General features: G+C 42.9%; 1 protein-coding gene across 2 annotated transcripts in view; it reads right to left on the bottom strand.

Moving 5' to 3' along the window:
* The window catches only part of EPB41L4B (erythrocyte membrane protein band 4.1 like 4B), a 185,055-nt gene that overhangs the window by 104,146 nt on the left and 61,392 nt on the right, over nucleotides 1–19,517 (bottom strand). For both annotated transcript variants that reach the window (XM_059836006.1, XM_059836007.1), the window contains exons 3-6: nucleotides 7,849–7,891; nucleotides 5,566–5,644; nucleotides 2,052–2,096; nucleotides 1,179–1,231 (exon numbers count right to left, since the gene is read on the bottom strand). In XM_059836006.1, coding sequence (XP_059691989.1) covers nucleotides 1,179–1,231; nucleotides 2,052–2,096; nucleotides 5,566–5,644; nucleotides 7,849–7,891 — 220 coding nt within the window. The remainder of the gene's footprint in view (nucleotides 1–1,178; nucleotides 1,232–2,051; nucleotides 2,097–5,565; nucleotides 5,645–7,848; nucleotides 7,892–19,517) is intronic.

Raw genomic sequence — 19,517 nt, 5'->3', positions numbered from 1 at the left:
CTTGTTCTCCTTGCTTAGACCAGGGGTGAGGTTACTGGTGTTTTTATCTGTGAAAACGGAAGTAACAAATCAAATATGGGCTCCAGATTTTCTCCATCTCAAAAAGACAAACAGAGTTTGCCTGCAGCAGCTCTTCGCACACCTAACAACCAGAGCTGTGCCAGACTGGTGCAGATAGAAACTGAAAAATAACCCACTGCCTTAAGATTTACACCTGCTGCTGTTTGGAACTGAATTCCCAGTTTTGACTGTCAAGTTCATCTAGAATCACTGAGTCATCTCCATTCCTGCATTAAACTTAGAGACTCTTCCTAAGCATTCCACGCACCATTGCCAACCACCAGTGGAACAGCAAGACTATTCATTTCGATTCATTTTGCTGCTGATATGCCTGGAATGATCCAGATCACTGCACTTTCTTTTAGGAAAAAATGAACTTGATTTGAGGTTCATTACACAAGTTTCCCCCCTATCTGCAAAACAAACTGTCTGAAATGGAATAAGTATTTATATTAACGTGTTCACAGCAATAAAAAAAAAAAAATGCTTTTTCCTACAATAAACTAATGAAACCTAGTGTCCTAAGATTTCTTTGTCTTGTAACCCTTGCTCCTGACGCAGAATTAATCTTAGTTCTTACCTTTCCATATAATTTTCTCCTCTCTAGTACCTGCCATACCCTCCCTCCTGCCCTGTAACCATCTCCTGTCTCACACACCATGGAGGCTCGCTCTCCCAAGCACTGGCCAGGCAGCAGGAAGACCATGTTCAAAGCTACATCTGCAGGGACCTGCCTGCCGCAAAGCGTGTGCTGATGGGCCAGCTCACTCTTCAGGCTGAAGAGGTAACTGTGCACAGACCACAGCTTCTCCCTCAGTGGGGAACTATTTGGGGTCTTTCTTCCCTAGTCAGCCCACAGTTTCCATGAAACCTTTGTCTAATCCATGCTTTTCCATCTCCTTCCCCTCGGCAAGTTTGCCAATGGTGGCTAAGGTAGTTCAGAAGTTATGAACGGAGGGAAGGCAAGGAAGTGAACTCCCCAAAATTCTTCTCCTCAGGTACAGGAATGGCATTTATATATGATATTGAGAAATCACTAGTAACAAAAGAGTGAAAAGAAACTAGTAGGTGAGTCTTTTTAATACATTAAGACAAACCACTTTCAAAAGATTGCATACCTTGAAGACACAGAGCTGCTAGTTCAACAGCAGTTTCATACGGGCATTTCAGTCTTAAAAAGAAAAAAAAATAAGCTATAAAAATAATGTCTTTTTTTATCATTGAGTTCTTCTTGCAATAAAACTAAAAAGTAATCTGATACACGAAACTGAAATATTAACTTCCATAAGATTCCTTAAACCACAAGCTATTAATGATATGAAACATCTACAATTAATTTTTACTTGCATATGATTATTTCCTAATTTGATACATCCTAATTAGCACTAAACACATGATATGCTCCACCGTAAAACAAGCTTTAACCAATAGAGACAACACTAAATCGACTAAGAAATTATTTTTGTTCCAACACTGTATTTTAAAACGTGGTTTTGGGGTTTTTTGTTTTTGTAATTAAAAAAAAATAAAATGGAGCAGGTGTGAATTTACTGGCCAGGGTGAGACTATAAACACGCAAAATATTTCTGCAGGGTTGACCTGTACAGGAAGTGTGGCACTTCATCATCTTTTCCTCCTCTATTTTACCTACCATACTGAAAAATGGCAAGTCCATGTCACATTTTCAAGTCATAAAAATCAGAGGACAGTCTTTGCTCTCTTTATAAATTTCTATCACCCGGTCAATCCATCAAAGGTCTTTACCCATTCTATTTGTCAATAATATAGTCATGATGAACACAAAGCCATAGATCTCTGTATTCTAAAGGACAAAAAAATGCATGTGGAACTGTAAATCATGTTTATAATCTGTGCATGAATACCATAAAGAATTTAAAAGGTCATGCAGTTAAAGTAAAATTTTAAATCACTGAGAGATTAACTGTTATAAACAGTTTAAGCTGCAGCTGCAAGAGCAAAGAGGTACTTACTTCCCTGAAAGAATGTCTTGCCGGAGCTGTAATACAAACAGGTACCTGACAAATAAAAATTCAGAAAGTCAAAAGTACATATAATGTAATCTTTCTAGCCCCAATAGCTGGAAAAATATCATTGAGTAGTCACAACATTCTCATTAACTTGGTCTTGGTCTTAAAAAAAAAAAAAAAAAAAAAAAGGGCCTTTGGGATCACTTGGATACACCCTGCAACCTTCAAAGTTCCCATAGCTTTCACCAAAATCAAAAAGAAGAGAACATTCTTCACCTATTGGCTGTGTTCAGGACATTATCCAAAGCCTTGCTGTTTGGGGATGTGCTCTACCTGAGCATACAACACAGCAACCTAAATATTATTGACACTCCAGTGTTGTCCTGAACTGGGTGTTGCTCAATTCAAGCAAGTAAGATCTAAAGACAAAATGCAGATAAAGGCATGAGGAATTCAGGGCTACCTTCTCAAACAGAAATACAGATCATGGAAAATGTTCAAACTAGGCAAAAGGAAAAGCTCAGAGTGAATTTTCACTTAAAATAGCAGAAGAGTTGTGAATAAAAGAAATCTGAATTCCATAGAGCCCACACATTTATTTAGGAGGCCAAGTAGGAATTCACAGTCTTCAAACTGTAGTAGTATTTTAAGCTCTTGCTAATCTTCAGTTCTAGGCATGCTTCATGTTTTACAGCCACTCAGAGTTGGGGTGCAGAAGTGCCCCAGGCCATGCAAGAGCTCTGTACAGGACAGGACGGCACAGGCAGGCTCTGCACTGCTCTGGACACTGCGGGGTGAGGCTCGCAATGATGAGTGACTCAGGAGAAGAAAGCATGAAGCACTACTGAGAGTCAACCCAGTAAACGCAAACATAAACCTCTCCTATTTTTACAAAGGATGCTAGAAAGACCAAGTGTTTTTCATCACAGAGGATATGCTGTGAACGTGGTGGAGGATGAACAGCTGGAATTAGACAGGACAACAGAAATGAAAAGGAAGATTAAAAATTAAAAAGACTTCTCATGCTACACTAAAGCAGAACCAGATTTATCCACGTTAGCTCTGTGTCTCATCTCTGATTCACATACTTAGCTAATACCTGACTTGCCAATCAAACCTGGGTATTTGTGTGCATAGATTAAGGGTAGACAAGTTTATTTCCTGCTCTTACAGTCTTCCCCTGATGATTCGCAAATTTAGCAGAGTTTCATGGGATTGTAAGAAAAATCTGGGTTGTGCTTTTATCAGTGTCAGCTGGCCTGTGCAGCGCTGCAGCTCTGCTCTGGTTGGTATGGCTTACTCTTGCTCCTTTTCTGAACGTAGACTGACAAGCATTGGCATCTCTATTCTTGATATTCCAAATCAGCAAAATACCTCATAAAATTCTCCACAACACATATGTACAGACACATTCCTCTGTTGTTTTTCTAACTAAACTAACTAATCAGGTCCCATAAAAGTGACAGAAGATGTCTTTTGAAATGCACTGGATTTCAACTGTGGTTTTAAATTGAAAAAAGACAGAGTGGGTGACGGGTTTCAACATTTCCCCCCATTACTGTGTTAGTTATGAGAATGTGATGTTTACAGCTTCACTAGAAACTGGAGTCTACTAGAAAACAGGTCTCCACCAGGAATATTGGACACCGTGTCCCCCCCCCCCCCCCCCCCCCCCCCATCAAGTTCATGGTTACTGTTAATGATAATTTTTCTTCCTCCTCTTACTCCCATTCCATTTCCACTTGGAATAATTCTGAGTATATAGTTGCTAACCTTTACTTTTTACTCAGCGTACTACATGGAAAACATGATCCACCCAGCATAAAGACTCTTAAGAAAACAGCAACATTCAAAATTACTTTCCCCAACAAAAAAGAAAAATGCAACTATTTAGTCACTGTAAAATCTATTTCCGGATCATTTTCATTCTCTTTCCAGTGGTCTTCTGTCAAGCTTATAGTTAAAAAAAATTGTTCATAACACTGAAAATTTAGCTGACTGAAGTGTTTTTCTAATTAAAATAGTCTTCTGAAATGCCACCTTTTAGCAATAATTAGATCACAAAGCATCAGAGGTTAATACTTTCAGAGGAAATGTCTTACTCGATCACAGCAATGATCATATAGCTCAGAAACACACACCTCACAGTTACTAGGATCATATGCTTCAGAGGATTAAGCAAGAAATCTTGTAGTAGACAGTAATGGAATAATTTGTCCACAGGGAAAACGTAATACTTGTCAGACATGCACCCTGATGTATGAAGACTTACACTGATTTTCAGAAAACACATATTATTCCTACTAATTTAACTGCATTTTCTCACTAGAGATGCCCAAAAATCATCCAGGTTTTTGGATTCTCTAAGATCTTATACTCAATTACGTAAGTGGCAGGGAGTTCTATAGGTTAATTATACATTGTATAGGAATATGCCCTTTTATTGAATTAACAGTGCTGCACTAAATTGATAATGGATATTAAAGCCTCCACGTCAGTCTCATAAGGTGGTGACAATTACCTCTTTGATCTTGTCTCAGGCGGTGAAAAAAAATACATGGTCAACACAGCAGATATGAAAGGAGAAAGTAAACATATGCCTGCAGGCATAAGTTTAATGTAAACATCACATGCACTACAACAATCAACAATCTTTAAACACCTTAGGTTGATTGGGAGTACACTGATTATTGCCAAGCAAATCAAAGACAGAAAGTGCCCTATGGTGAGAAACAGAACAACAACAACAAAAGATAAAATAACATTAAGATAGATGATTACTATACAAAGAAGACACAAAGTTGGCAGATACAAAAGATAAGCAAACTCTTTTCCTCCAGCTGCTCCTTTCCCAATTTTCAGAATATCCTCTAGATCACACCAGGGTGCCACAAACTCAGCAAGGTATAGTCCTCACAGCCCAGAAAACAGACCACCAGACTGAAACAAAAGATCTCCAGGTATTCTAAGGTGACTTTATACAATGCAGTCTTTACACCTTTTGCACCACAGAGAACTTGAAGGGAAGCGGAATAGATTCAATCAACCAACTGTTAACCAAGAACTCAAGCTGTCTGTTCCCACAATTCTGTGGCTTTTATACCATTATTAAATCACCCCCAAGTCTCAGAGGAAGTGGGACAAAGCAGAGCACTGGCATTTTAGCAGACATGATGGAAAATCCTCTCGAGGTATGGCAGGTGTCGCTGGTGTAAAGAGCGGCTGTCTCCCAGCTGCAGCTCTCCCCACCCAACGCTGCCCTTCTTTGCTAACTTCAAAGCACCAGAAGGCAACGTCTCCTATGGACTAAAACACTTGGAGAGGCCCATGAATGGTTTTTTGGTAGCAAATAAAAAAGATGATGTTTCTCTGTCAGTAGGAAAACACCTAAGAAGTCAGGCAAAATGACCACTCTTAGTAAGTAAGCTCAAATCACCTGCTTACAGTACCCCCATGTACCTTAGATGTCTTATTTACCCCTCTTCCAGTCACCCAGTTAACCATGCATAGTTCCTACCTTGTAAACTCCTCATGAAGGTTGTTCGGTTCTGATGAATAGTACTTAATTCGAAAATGCAATGTGTACGGAGGTCCAACTGTATATGCAGAGATTTTAAATGGGGAAAAAAAGTTTATACTAGTTGCGGTTCTGCTAAGGCACAACAACAGCCACCACCCCACAACCCAGGAAACCCAAAATGAAGTACGTTTTTCAAATTCTTCAAAGTAGTAAATAGTTCATGTTTTTAAATTTAAAAATGCATGCATTAATTAAAAAAAAAAAAGATGATTACCATACTTTATGATACTCTAATCATTAGATTAGTCAAGCAACAGTCCATTTGGCAAACACATTTTTGTTCAAAGAGGTGTGCCCTGCAGCACGCTGTGAATGACAGCAAGTTCCAGGTATGCGCTGCCTATTGCTGGGGGCAGGGGGAGATGGAAGGAAGAGGGAGGGAGAAGGTGATGCTTCTTGTTACCAGGCACAAACACAAGTCCAAAAAAACCCCCACCCAATAGGTCAGCTTTCGACTGATACACGTGAGTGAGAAAAGGTAAGATAAATAAGGCGAAAAGTGCTGGAGAGGTCTCTGGAAGGCACCCATGAACACAAAAAGCTAACAAATTCCACGAAGTGGAGTTGCAAGAATTGTTGTTTTCTAATGCCAGAAGGTGAATGCTAGGTCTGACTTTCTGTGTAACACAGATAATAAAATGTTACCCAGCTACCATGAGACTGTGACCAATGCATCCTTATCTGCCTAAGCCTCATCTTCCAGTCCAACAGCCTGCTGGTATATTAAGTGCTGGAAAAATTACTTTTTCTCATGTTTGTAAGGTCTTCTATAACACCATATCAACACAGTATATACATGCCTATCAATGATCCATTCTACTAAAAGACGTGCAGCCAAAACTCTAATTATTAGAGCTTTGACGTTGTCTCCAACGATCGTTCCCAGAAGGCAGGTTATAGTACCCTAGGCTGACAGTTAGGCACCACTGGTAAGGTCCGCATCAGCAAGATAAGGACTCTTACCTGCCCACTGCTGGGAAAAAAAAAGAGCAGTGAGCAACATCCATCATGAAAGAGGAACTCTTCTCAAAGCACCTGCTGAATGCAAGGTAAAGAATAGTATCCCGTTGTGAGACAGACCCTTTACAACACTCATCAAATCACTTCCCTCTTTGGCATTCCTCAGGGCAGGGCTTGGCCAATTTCTTTTTAAAACAGGCCCTTCACAGATTAAACACAGACAAAACAGTGCAACTGAACTGGCTGAAGGTGTTACAGAATTGTTGATTTTCCACGTTTTAAAAGAGATCAAGAAAAAGACAAAGCTATCACAGATTGCACCTGCAAATCACTTAGTCACTTAAGGTAAAGCAGTCTGTGATGTGATGAAAAGGTGAGAGAAAGCCAACCACCAAAACCTTACCCACAGCAGCTGTCTTTACCATCTATTCCAGCAGACTGACACCCACACACCATGGGGTGAAAGCAAACTGTCCTAAAGGCCTTTGAAGAACTCCACCATTTAAAAAATTGTATAGATATTTGGATACTTATCAGTAAGGAAGGCAAAGCCCCACTGAAGCAATGAAGACCCATCCCTGTGAGGTCCTGCAAGGGCATCAACAATTTCCTTGCAAACCACTATATTTTAATCTCACAGAAGCAATATTATCAGTTGGCTTATGGCTGTTGCCAACTGAAGTATATTAACAAAACATGCTAGTGCTGATGCTGTACTGTACTCAACCAGATTATTAGAGATCCAGGAGCAACTTGCCTGCCTTAGCCAATTTCCACAAAAAACTCACTGGCCAAACCCACCCCCTCCACCCAAAACTCCCTTTGATGAAACAGCAGATATTTCTGCTAGTTTTATTTATTAAAAAAAAAAAGTTAACTGTTACACAATGAAATATTTTCCATTTACTCTTTGAAAAAACCCCAAGAAATCTGTCGGATCAGAAGCAGTGATAGAAACCGCAGTCTGTGTCCAGGCAACCTGATTTCACAGATCAAACTGAAATTACCTGGCAACCTACCCTGCCTCAGACAAACAGCACATGTTTAATGAGGGCTACTGAAGGCTTGTCTATTGCTTGTAAGTGCTTTTGCATTTAGACATCATATAGCCAGCCAATTAGCCATTAAATTAAATCTATTTCCTAAGAAATATTTATTCCATTAAAGGCCATGTTTAAACATTCACAATCACATTCAAATACTCTAAGTTCAAATTCGTAAGGAAGGATTAAAATAAACAGGCAGAGACATAGTACTTACTTTTTATTTGCTTCTTAATGAATTTTGAATGGTCCAACCAGTGCTAAAAAAAGAAAATCCATGTTTAAAAGCAGTTCCATTTCAAGATTTTGTTGACATAATAAACTAATTACAGTAAAATTTAACAGATAAAAATCTCTTAAAAGGAAATATTGCCATATTTATTTGCTAAACTTCTACACATCTGCAAAAGCGTTTATCTGCACATTTACCAACTTACCTTCTTTCACAGGGGAAAGCTTGACTTACAAATGCATCAGTACTGCCAAGGAAGTTTTACTCTTCCAGAGGGGAAACCTCAAAATCCAAAGCCGCAAAGCAGTGGTGTGTAAGGAAAATACCCTTTCGTCTCCAGGTTTAACTGTTGCCCAAGTGCCCCCGAGGACAGCAGGCCAAACCCCTGGGTTTCATTCTCCTTTCAACTCCCCTGTTTGATGGAGACCCTCCAGATCCTGTACGGTCCTGCCTTCCATTGCTCCATAGCCAAGTTTTTTCAAGATAAGGATGAAGACTTAACCCCCACTAAAAGCATTTGGGAAACATTGATGCATACCCCCCCCTCCCCTTTTTAAACTAACAGCAAAAGATCTTGAATAGATGCAACTATGATGACAAAAAAGTATGCTTCCCAGCAAAGTTTATGCACTCTCTTGTCAGTCCAAGTTGCATCCAGAGAAGAGTAGCAATAAACACTCTCTGGTGTACATTTAGCTTAAATCTTTGACTGTCTCTGCGCAATGTCCTACACAAGGCTGCAATCTGATTTAAAGCAGCCCCATATAAATGCTCCTGTTGCACAAGGTAATAAAACAGTATTTGGACTTCCTTGAAACAAATATTTTTCTATCTTCATGTATATATTTATTTTAAAATAATAAACTAGGTACTATGGAACAAAATCATAGGAGAAAAAACCTCTTCCTTCCTCCCTATTAAAGCATTCATGCTTTCAGAAAAAGGAGAATCTCTGAATGACTACTTACCATTCCACTAACACTGTGCTACCATGGTTAAATAAATGTGAAAAATTATTTGTTGGATAGTAATGCTGGTATTTATTCATAAGTATGTCCTAAGCCAAGGCAAAAATTTATCACAGGTGTAGAAGGGTATAGATTGAAAGTCTGACACCTACGACCTTTGAGGTAAATAAATGTCACAAAAAAAGGGGAGAGAGAAAGAGAAATGGAACAATTATTCTGAAGGTGCTTTAATTTGCATGAGACTTGCTGGACTCCCTTAGGTGAGGCTGCCAAGGAATCCATCCTCACAATCTGAGAAATCTCTGCCAGAGTGGAAATAAAACATTACAGTAGCTCATACAAATATGTTCGTTAGAGTTACAAGTAATTTACTCTGTCTCTACTTCGCTCTCTTATGAAAAATTACACCAGAAACCATAGCAGTTCACAGAAGCTTTGTGAAATTTCAAATTTTTGATAAGGAAAAAATATCAACATAGAAACTTTGCCTTTTTAACTGAAATGCTACAAATCTGTTACTTTCACACCTCCAGGGCAGATTAATTTTTTATGCTTCAAATCCCTACCTACAAAAATGTCTCTCCTCAATATTTATTTTGGCTAAAGACAAACCACTCACAAAGACAAATATACTGATTCCATTAGAAGTTCAGCTTCATGTTAAATAAAACCAAAATTAATAACATCTATACTACTGGCAAAAATCCTCCAATAACTTTTCATCTGTGGCTCATGTTAGTACGATGTTCAGAAATAAGCACCATGCAACCTAAACTACAATAATTCCCAATGAAATAGCAGCTGATAGTCCCAATCTCGGAATGCGGTGTTCTAGGTGTATTAAAACTCAAATAACAGCAAGTTTCAAACTGATTATTTGTAAGTGTAAATACTCCAAAGAAGGTTTAAAAATTACTAACAAGACTCCAGCAACTACTTGCGCAGACCATTAAATGATACTATAGCCTAGACAGGAAACTATTGTTCTATAGTATAGTATAGTTCTGTGGTATCGTATCCCCATCTAAACATCAGGAGCAACTTCTTTGAGTGTGGCAGAGCACTGGAAGAGGCTGCCCAGAGAGGTTGTAGAGTCTCCTTCTCTGGAGATATTCAAAACTCGCCTGGACACATTCCTGTGCAACCTGCTCTAGGTGAACCTGCTCCGGCGAGTGGGTTGGACTAGATGATCTGCAGAGGTCCCTTCCAACCCCTGCCATTCTGTGATTCTGTTCATTCTCCATACCCAAGCAGCCAGAGGCAGACTGATCCAGGAGATAAAACACAGCAAGCATTAAACTCATCTCTCTTCAGAAGCAAGAATGTGCTGCCATTTTACCCCCATCCCACATTGCACATCACGATTGTGTGTGATGTGGCCACCACACAGATCACTAAATAAAAACATGGAGGTAGAACATGGACTGGCAGTATTATTGGCCCAGAGTTCCCAGGCCTGGCAGTTTTCATGCAGATTTGTGAACCAACACCAATCTAAAAGTCAGGTGTTTTGTGCAACTTCAGTGAAAATCAGGCTGAATTTCAACACTCCTTTGCATGAGATAATGTCAGAGGGCTCCTTCACACTGGAAGTCACACCAGCTTTCCGAACGTCCCCGAGCTCAAAAAAATTTGTCATCCTCCTCCTTCCTTTCACCTAAATTGTCTAGACAGTTGTCGTAAGCAGGAACACAACACTTGTGTCAAGAAAAGCTAGTCCTGTCTTGCAGGGTAATGAAGGCTACAAGTGAGAGCTCTGAAGTCTTTAACACGTTGAAAGTGTAGAAAGTGACGTCAAAAACACTTGTCAATGAACCAGAAGAAAGCCTCCAAAAATCGAGTTGAAGATTTCATAGCATTCTAGCTAAAGCCAAAAAAAAGGTTTGGGCTTGGATACATACTGCTTGCTGTATGAAAGTGAAAAATATGTATGAAAGGAAAGTGAAAGCAATGAATTCTAAAGTCTCACTAGGAAGCTGAATAAAACCAGAGGGGACTTTTGCTCTCTCAGCACCTATGACTGTAGCTCCGCCTATCTTGTGCTCTGGCTAAACAACTGTACATCATTTCAGGATCCAAACTCATCAAAGAAACTTAACTATGGATCTTCACAGTACAGGACTGAGGCTGACCACAGTCATTTCAACTATACAATGCCACATTCCCCATATCCAGTCTGGACTCAGAAGTATCAGTACAGAACAAGGAGGAGGAAAGGGATTAATTGGTTTAGGACTGTATTACGATACGAAGACAGTGTCTAAGCTACTTAGCCCACAGTAAGGGAAAAAACCCAAACCCCAAACCTGGTCAAACTGAGGTTCTATGATTACTTTAGAATAGAATAGAACAGAACAGAACAAATAGTTCAGTTGGAAGGAATCTACAATGATCATCTAGTCCAACTGCCTGACTACTTCACGTTTTCAAGGGCATTGTCCAAACGCCTCCTAAACACTGACAGGTTTGGGGCATCGACCACCTCTCTAGGAAGCCTGTTCCAGTGTTTGACCACACTCTCGGTAATGAAAGGCTTCCTAATGTCCAGTCTAAATCTCTCCTGACGCAGCTCTGAACCATTCCCATGTGTCCTATGCCTGGATACCTGGGAGCAGAGATCAGCACCTCCCTCTCCATTTCACCTCCTCAGGAAGCTATAGAGAGCAATGAAGTCACTCCTTTAATTCTGTCAGATAAACGGGCAGTTCAAATGCTGGATTAACTTCCATTTATTCCTGTTTAATCCCAGAATAATTTCTTGACTTGCCAAATTAATAGTATGTTTCCTATGGTGTTAACTGACATAAAGCAGTAGTCACTCATTGGGATTCCTGTGTTGAAAACACACACCAATCAATTTTACATGAAAAAACCCAAAAGATTTCTTAAAATACCAGAAGCGCATATTTATCTCAGCATGCTCTCCTGTTGATCACTCACTTTTTCTAACTGAAGAGGAAAAAATAAGTACCTCAACACTTTGTAAGTGATAGCAACCAGTATTTTCTCAAAATAGTCATGCAGGAAGGGAAAGATATATTTGTGTCAAGATACAGCAGATAAACTACAACTACTGGAGCAGTCTATGTAAGGGCCACAGTGACTGCCAAATGAAGACTGAAAGGGGGAGTACCACAGTTTGACACAAACCCATCACACACCTGAGCTTTGCAAATTCCACCGCCTCTCTACTTGCTTCCTAAAAGAATGAAAAATCCTTGTCTTGATCTATACAGCCCTCAAATGTGACCTGAAAAGGAAAAAAAAAGCATTTGACCCTTTCTGGTTGGCTTGCTTTGCTAGTTTAAAATGCATGAAGAATGTCTTGAATAGACTGTTTTCCCTTATGCTTATTTATATACTAAACTATCAGTAAGAGAAAGCCCATTCTTACTGGAAGTTTTATTTGCTCTCTGAAAAATATTGCTTAAATGCTTTCTCAAGCCTTACCTGAAGGTACAGGAGGGAGAACCATGCTAAATGCTCAGATGCAGAAAAGAAGGTGTGCTAAACAAAAGCTGGCACCTTTAAAACCAAAAATCAATTATCCCTTCAGCTGTCTTCTCACTGTCTGATTTCTCAGGCACCTGAATCCTACTAAGCTGTCTGCCATTAGCCACATGGACTTCTAAATCAGAGAGGATAAAAACATATGTAACACATGGGAGGAAGGAATCACCAAAACCAAGTCAATAAAAACCCTACCCACCAAACCACAGTTTGGGGACTTCTCTACACATATAAAAGTAAAAAGTAACAAAGGAGAAAAAGCTCTTTCCTCTTTCTTCTGAAGGTCACCTTTTAAATATTATCATGGTAGTAACAGAAAACCAAATGAGAATTGGGGTCATGTAGAAACTCAGGGACTACACAAGCATATACTTAGCAACGGTATAAGCTCCCAAGAGTTCACAGCTTAAAACAATGAGAAGATTGTTCTTATACTCATTTAAGTTTCTTTGATCCATTCTAGAAAGTTATGTTCCTCTTGAACATGTAGATGCAGAGAAAAATTGCTTTTAGATAAATTGCTCAGGTACAACTCAAGATTTAATGAACACCGGGGTGATTACTGGTTAGTATTTTCAATAGGAAGCAGTGTGATGGGATACAACGCACCTCCATAGGTTTACTAATGACTCCAAACTGCAGAGGAAGAGAGAGCTGGGACACAGAAAGGCATTCCTAATCCAGCTGGAGAAATTATTTAAATAAGGATTCCGTAAGAACAACACAGACAATTACAGCACTCCCAAATTACAGGCTCAGCCCCAAGGGAGGGGGAAGGAGAGTACCTGGCTTCCATTGGGCTGCTGCACCAGGGTGACAGGAGGAGACTCTCAGAGGGCCACTGAGGTCCTTGGGGCCTGGAGGTGGGGGTTTTTCAATCTGAGGACAAGAATCCTGCCCAAGGGGTGACTGAAGATGAAGCCAGACCCTCCACGGCAGTGTACAACGAATAGCAACAGATGAATCAAAGAAGTTAGAAAGACAGCTTCTGCTCTGGTGTGGTGGTTTGACCTTGGCTGGATGCCAGGTGCCCACCAAGCTGTTCTATCGCTCCCCATCCTCAACTGGACAGGGGGAGTAAATACGGCAACAGGCTTGTGGGTCAAGTTAAGGACATGGATGTCGCTTAGCAATTAACATCACAGGCAAAACAGCCTCAACTCAGGGAAATTAATTTAACTTATTACCAATCAAATTGGAGTAGGATGAGAAACATGAACAAATCTTAAAACGCCCTCCGCCCACCCCTCCCTTCCTCCCGGGCTCAACTTCATTCCTGATTTTCTCTACCTCCTCCCCAGCAGTGCAGGGGGATGGGGAATGGGGGTTGCAGTCAGTTCATCACACGTTGTTTCTGCTGCTCCTTCCTCCTCACAGTCTTCCCCTGCTCCAGCGTGGGGTCCGTCCCACAGAAGACAGTCCTCCACAAACTTCTCCAACATGGGTCCTTTCCACAGGCTGCAATTCTTCACGAACTGCTCCACATGGGTCCTTTCCATGGGGTGCAGTGCTTCAGGAACAGACTGCTCCAGCGTGGGTCCCCCACAGGGTCACAAGTCCTGCCAGCAAACCTGCTCCAGCGTGGGCTCCTCTCTCCACAGATCCACAGGTCCTGCCAGGAGCTTGCTCCAGCATAGGCTCTCCACGGGCTCACAGCCTCCTTCGGGCGCACCCACCTGCTCTGGCGTGGGGTCCTCCATAGGCTGCATGGTGGATACCTGTTCCATTTCAGATCTCCATGGGCTGCAGGGGGACAACCTGAGTCACCGTGTTCTTCCCCACGGGCTGCAGGAGAACCTCTGCTCCGGCGCCTGGAGCACCTCCTCCCTCTCCTTCTTCACTGACCTTGGTGTCTGCAAAGTTGTTTCTACCACATATTCTCACTCCTTTGTCTCAGCTGCTGTTGCGCAGCAGATTTACCCCTTCTTAAATATGTTATCACAGAGGCATTATCAACATTGCTGATGGGCTCAGCTTTAGCCAGCAGTGGGTCTGCCTTGGAGCTGGCTGGAACTGGCTCTGTCCAACATGGGGACAGCTTCTGGCATCTTCTATGAGAAGTGACCCCTACAGCCCTGCCGCTACCAAAACCTTGTCAGGCAAACCCAATACATTTGGAGAAGTAGTTCTGCCAGGAAGAAGTGCTGGATTTCACCCTTAAGGTCGCTTCTAGCTGCTTCACTGGGAGGTGTTTTCAGGAGTGGGCAATAAACAACAACAAAAAACTAACAAAACCACCCAGTAAAAATGCTTTCCTCCTCTCTTATTCGGCCCTTTGGTGACTGCATCTGGACTCCTGTGTCCCCTCCTGGTCTCCCCAGTCCAGGAAAGACACTGATGAGTGTGGTGTGGGCCCAGCGCAGGGCCTTTGGTATGGCGAGGGACTGGGGCACATGAGGGCAGGCTAAGGGAGCTGCCTCTGGTCTGCATCGAGAATGAAGGCTCAGGGGTGGACCTGACTGGTAACTTCAGCTGCCTGCTGGGAGGCTGAAGAGAAGATGAAGACTGACTCTTCTCAGAGGTGCTCCGTGGTGGAAGGACGAGTGGCACCACACCCAGAAGAAATCCCAGCTAGACAAAAGGAAAAGATTGTCACCATGAGGCTGCTCTGACAAACCACAGGTGCCCAGAGGGACTGTGGAGCTGCTTCCTTGAGGGTATCCAAACATGACAGAACAAAGCCCGGAGAAACTGGATCCAACTGGGACTGCTCTGAGCAAGAGCTTGGATATATGCATCCCCTTCAACAGCCAAGTTTTGGAGGCATCTTTCAGGATGCTGCTCTATAATCTCACCTACATGACTTAGAAAAGAAAAAAAAAAAAAAGAAAAGGAATGCACCTTCTGCTCAGATAGCATCACAAAACCAAGCTGGGATTAATGAGGTGAACAGTTTGCGTTTGGGCTCAGATGAGACCAACTTTTCATAAAATACTGGCAGGATCTTACAACTACAAGAGTTTCAAGCTCGGTGGCTCAATCTTATTTTAGACCCTCCTCAGGTACTGCTGCCACCTTCTTGTTGAATGGAGCCCGGGCACAGAGGTACAGTGCCACATCAGCGCTGTGGAATGCATCAAGAGCAACCTAATCAAAGTGTGAAGTTACATCGGTTTTCCAAGTTGTCTCTGCTCTGAACAAGGCACTGGACCAGCTGACCTCCAGCAGTCCCTTTCAACCAACATTATTCTGTGTGTTACCAGTTGTACAGGAATGAAAACAGCAGTTCTCATGCCAAGTTCTCTCCTGCCCTGTGAAGAAAGGCAGCTACCTCCCACAAGTCAGAAGCAGTGGGACGGTGCAAGCAACGCTGTCCAGTGGCAGAAGGGCAGACAGAGCTGTGGTAAGAAAGCTCTGGGTCGTGATCTTGGGAAGTACAAGGCCGTAGCTGCTAACTCTAGAGCCCTGAGGGCACCGATAGGCCTTAACAGCCCTTACCAGCCTTAGCTGGGACCTCCAACCACATATCCTGTAGTGATCATGGAAGCCTTGCCAGTCCTAGCTTGAGTCTGCACAGAGCCATCTCGGAAGCATCCTGACATATGACGTGGTTTATCTGCAGTCCAGACAAACTACACATGAATAACAGAGAGCTATATGAACATCCTTCAAGACCATTATCCCAAGGTGCACAACGGGAGGTGGAAGGCGGTCCCTGTGCCCAAGGGCCAGCCTTTCTCTCGGGCAAGCAACATGGCAGGTGGCAGCAAGCCCCAAAAAGAGGGCCTTCACCTCCTATGATCCTCCTCCTTCTCCCCTACATTTGGGCATCTTTCAGGCCACAGGACCCCACGCTCAGCCACCTTTTGTTCCGGCCCTATAAAAACAGAGGCCCCTGCAGCTGGCCCACAATTCTCCAAGCTTCAAGGCCCTCAGATGCCAAGCATGCTTGGAAGGAAGAGAAGCCAGAGCAGCGAGGCAGGTGGCTGTCCATCTTGGTGTGGGATAGCACAGAGGTGGTTCCTGCAACCACAGAGGAGGAAGGCACCTCCCAGGAGGAGGAAGCGCAATCAGCGGAGGAGGAACATCACCCCTCATGGCACAAATGTGATTGACCTTGCTTCTGCAATCAGTGGCATGCAGTGCATGGCCGTAGGCCCACCAGGGAATGGCACAGAGCCCAGGCATGTCTGCCTGCCAGGGAATGGTATGAGGCCCAGGCATGTCAACCCACTCAAGAACAATGTGGAGCCCACAGGTGTCAATCCACCAAGGCATGGCATGTGGCCAACGGCTGCCAATCCGCCAGACAATAGTGTGGAGCCCATGGAGGTGGATCCACCTCAAGACCAAGAACCACCAATGAAAGTGGGTCCACCTGCCACAGGGATGAGCTGGCACTACACCTGCGCACCCTGGCTCCTTCCGTGAGATCGCACCAACAGCATCACAGGAGCACCTGGCTGGTTCCCTACTGGCAGCCCAGCCTCTGCACCTAACACTGCTGGGAGAAGACAAACTCTATGGACATCCCGCAGGCTCACCTGCAACATCTCCCACCAATAAACACTTCTTTTGTTGATTGTCAAGGGTTGCGCGGGCCCTTCTTTCCCACCTCCCCACCACTGCCCTTCCTGAAGAGGTGCCATCTCTTATGCACCGAGCCCCAGGGGAGAGGGGAGGAGAGGGCCTGGCTTCCATTGAGCTGCTGCCTTCCTCAGATGGCAAGGGACATCTCCATCAGCTGTCTTGCCTTCCTCAGATGGGAAGGGACACCCAAATCCTTGCGGAAGGTGGCCTGTCCCACTACCACCCAGGCCCTACTTCAGACCATCACCAGCACCAGCCCCACCACTGACCTGAGGCACACCACCACTAGCAGCTGCCCTGCGGGTGGGATTTGTCCTGCTGACCACAAGGCAGTGGCCCTCCCACCATGTAGTTCCCTTCTCCTGTCCACACCTCACCCATCTGGATACCGTGGGAGGCTGTGTCATGCGCCTCGCTAACATCAGAGTAAATGGCAGTCACTGCTCTCCCCTTGTCCCGCTAGAACAGTCACCTCCTCAAAGCAAGGCTCATGTTGGTCCTGGTACAACTTGTCCTTGGTGAAGCTGTGCTGGGTGTTCCCTGATGTCACCGTATCCTTCCTGTGCCTCCAAGCGATCTTATGGCAGATGTGTGAGACAGGCAAGAGCTTCCTCCTGGAAAGCTGCTGGAAGGCTCCAGTTCAGGAGCTGCCTGGGAGTCTTCCAACAAAACAGGAGAGCTCTTTCTCAGAACGGGTAAGCAAGAAACCACAGAAGTGCTGAGAAGCTTTGTCCTTCATACTAGTGAACAGAGCAAGGGTGCACCTCAGATTGAATCCACCTGCACCTCCAGGCCCCCTACTCACCCCCCACTCCCACCATGGTTGGTAACCTAATGAACCGACAAGTTTATTTCTCTACAGCATTTTTTTTTTTTTTTAATCTGACAACTACTTCTAAGATTCCACAAATGGCAAAGGCACACAAGAATTTTCCATAGGATTATGTTCTCTATGGAGAAATCTGTACTTGCACTGAAAGAAAGTTTTTGGGGTCCATTAGTGGATGAGGCAGAGGCATTAATAATAATCTTAGAAATGTAGGTAAATAAGATGACATCAGCTGAAAACAATTTCTGTCACATTCCTAGAGTACAGAAGTTCCCAAATACACTACTAATGTCTGGCTGGTACCATGAACAGAGGCAACCTCATTTCAAATTAAAAAACAAAAATGCTGCAACAGCCACTCGTACTGATAATGTTATAGATGTAAGCTAAGATAAATATGTAAACACAAAGAATGTTTGGAAGAAAAATGTTATCTGTTCCTGTGGTGCAAGAAAAGCACTAGCAGTATGCCAGCAATTTTCAGTCTTTCACTAAGCAAGCTCCTAAAAATGTTCCATTAGAGATGAAGATTCTTGTACAGTAAATTCAAAGCTGCTGACAGTAGCTTTGGTTTTTTCCTTAGTTCACTTTTTTAAAGTCCTTACAAACAGTCCATGGTACCTTGTGGTCTGCAATTCCAGGCTGAAAAAGTACTCTAGTATGTAATCGTCAGAAAGGAGCACAAAAATAGTAACAATTACATGCACCTCAAAGGCAACACAGATGTCTATATTTCATGCCTGTTTAGAACACAAAAAAAACGAGGAACAGATTAGTCCCTATTCCAGGAGCCCTGTTTTCTAATCACAGTGTGTTGAGGCCCACATACAGAGCGTTTTCTTGGTGCTTTTCTAGAGGCAGTAAGAAGTCAGGAAGAGAACCCTACCTGGCCACAGGAAAAGCACAGGATGACAATCAAGTTAAAATGATCGAGGCCTACAAAATAGCCATTTAAGGGAACGACAAAAAGCACAAGCAAGTCACACATGCCATTACCATGATGTCAGAAATAATTTGAAAGCAAGAGAAAAATTTTCAATGCAATGTTTTGCATGAACCTTCATGAAACCAGTTCTTACCATTTCTAGTATGCAAACAGCCTCTGAATAAGCATATACAAGAATGTGGCCAGGTGTACCTCTTATTACTGTTTCAATACAGAACAGCTCCTGAAAGCTTTGGCCTTGTCAAAGCACTGGGTTTTGTGTTGCTTTTTTTAAAATAAACTGACACATTCAATCAAGAAGTCTGATGTTCAGCATCCAGATTCCACCACTTCCTGATGTAAGCAGCCTCTTAAATGCAGTTAACTAGTTTCAGCTGTCTCTTGCAAAAATCTGACTGCATGCAGTTCTATGTCTTCCTCTTGCAATCAAGGACCCCTACAAATACTAGTCTAGGTTACAAAATTTCGATGACTATTGCAAACATGCTTCTATGAACTAGCACCGCTAGGCACTCAGCTGTCTTGTGCCACCTCTGCAATTCACCCTGTCTCCCTAGAGACACCATGACCACTGTTATCAGGAGACAGTAAGGTCCTTCTTGGTTCACCTCCACAGTCGGACTGACTCAACTCTAGCTTGCACTCCAGTGAAAGGTTCCCCTTTTCATGAGAAGGCCCTCAAACACTTCAGCTATTCTTATCTCCTACCCTTCCAGAGTTCTTGATAAGACCAGCAACTCGATTAATTTTAAAGGAAGGAGGAGTACTTTTCTCCTGCATCTTCTAAATGTATCAATCAAACATCCCCTCTGTGCTGGGGCTTGCCATCCATCATTCTTCTGTTGCAAACACTGCTGCTCTTCTGAAGAAT

This window comes from Gavia stellata, chromosome 3 (genome assembly GCF_030936135.1).
Source record: "Gavia stellata isolate bGavSte3 chromosome 3, bGavSte3.hap2, whole genome shotgun sequence".
Taxonomy (NCBI): Eukaryota; Metazoa; Chordata; class Aves; order Gaviiformes; family Gaviidae; genus Gavia; species Gavia stellata.
This window is presented reverse-complemented; position numbering and strand designations above follow the sequence as displayed.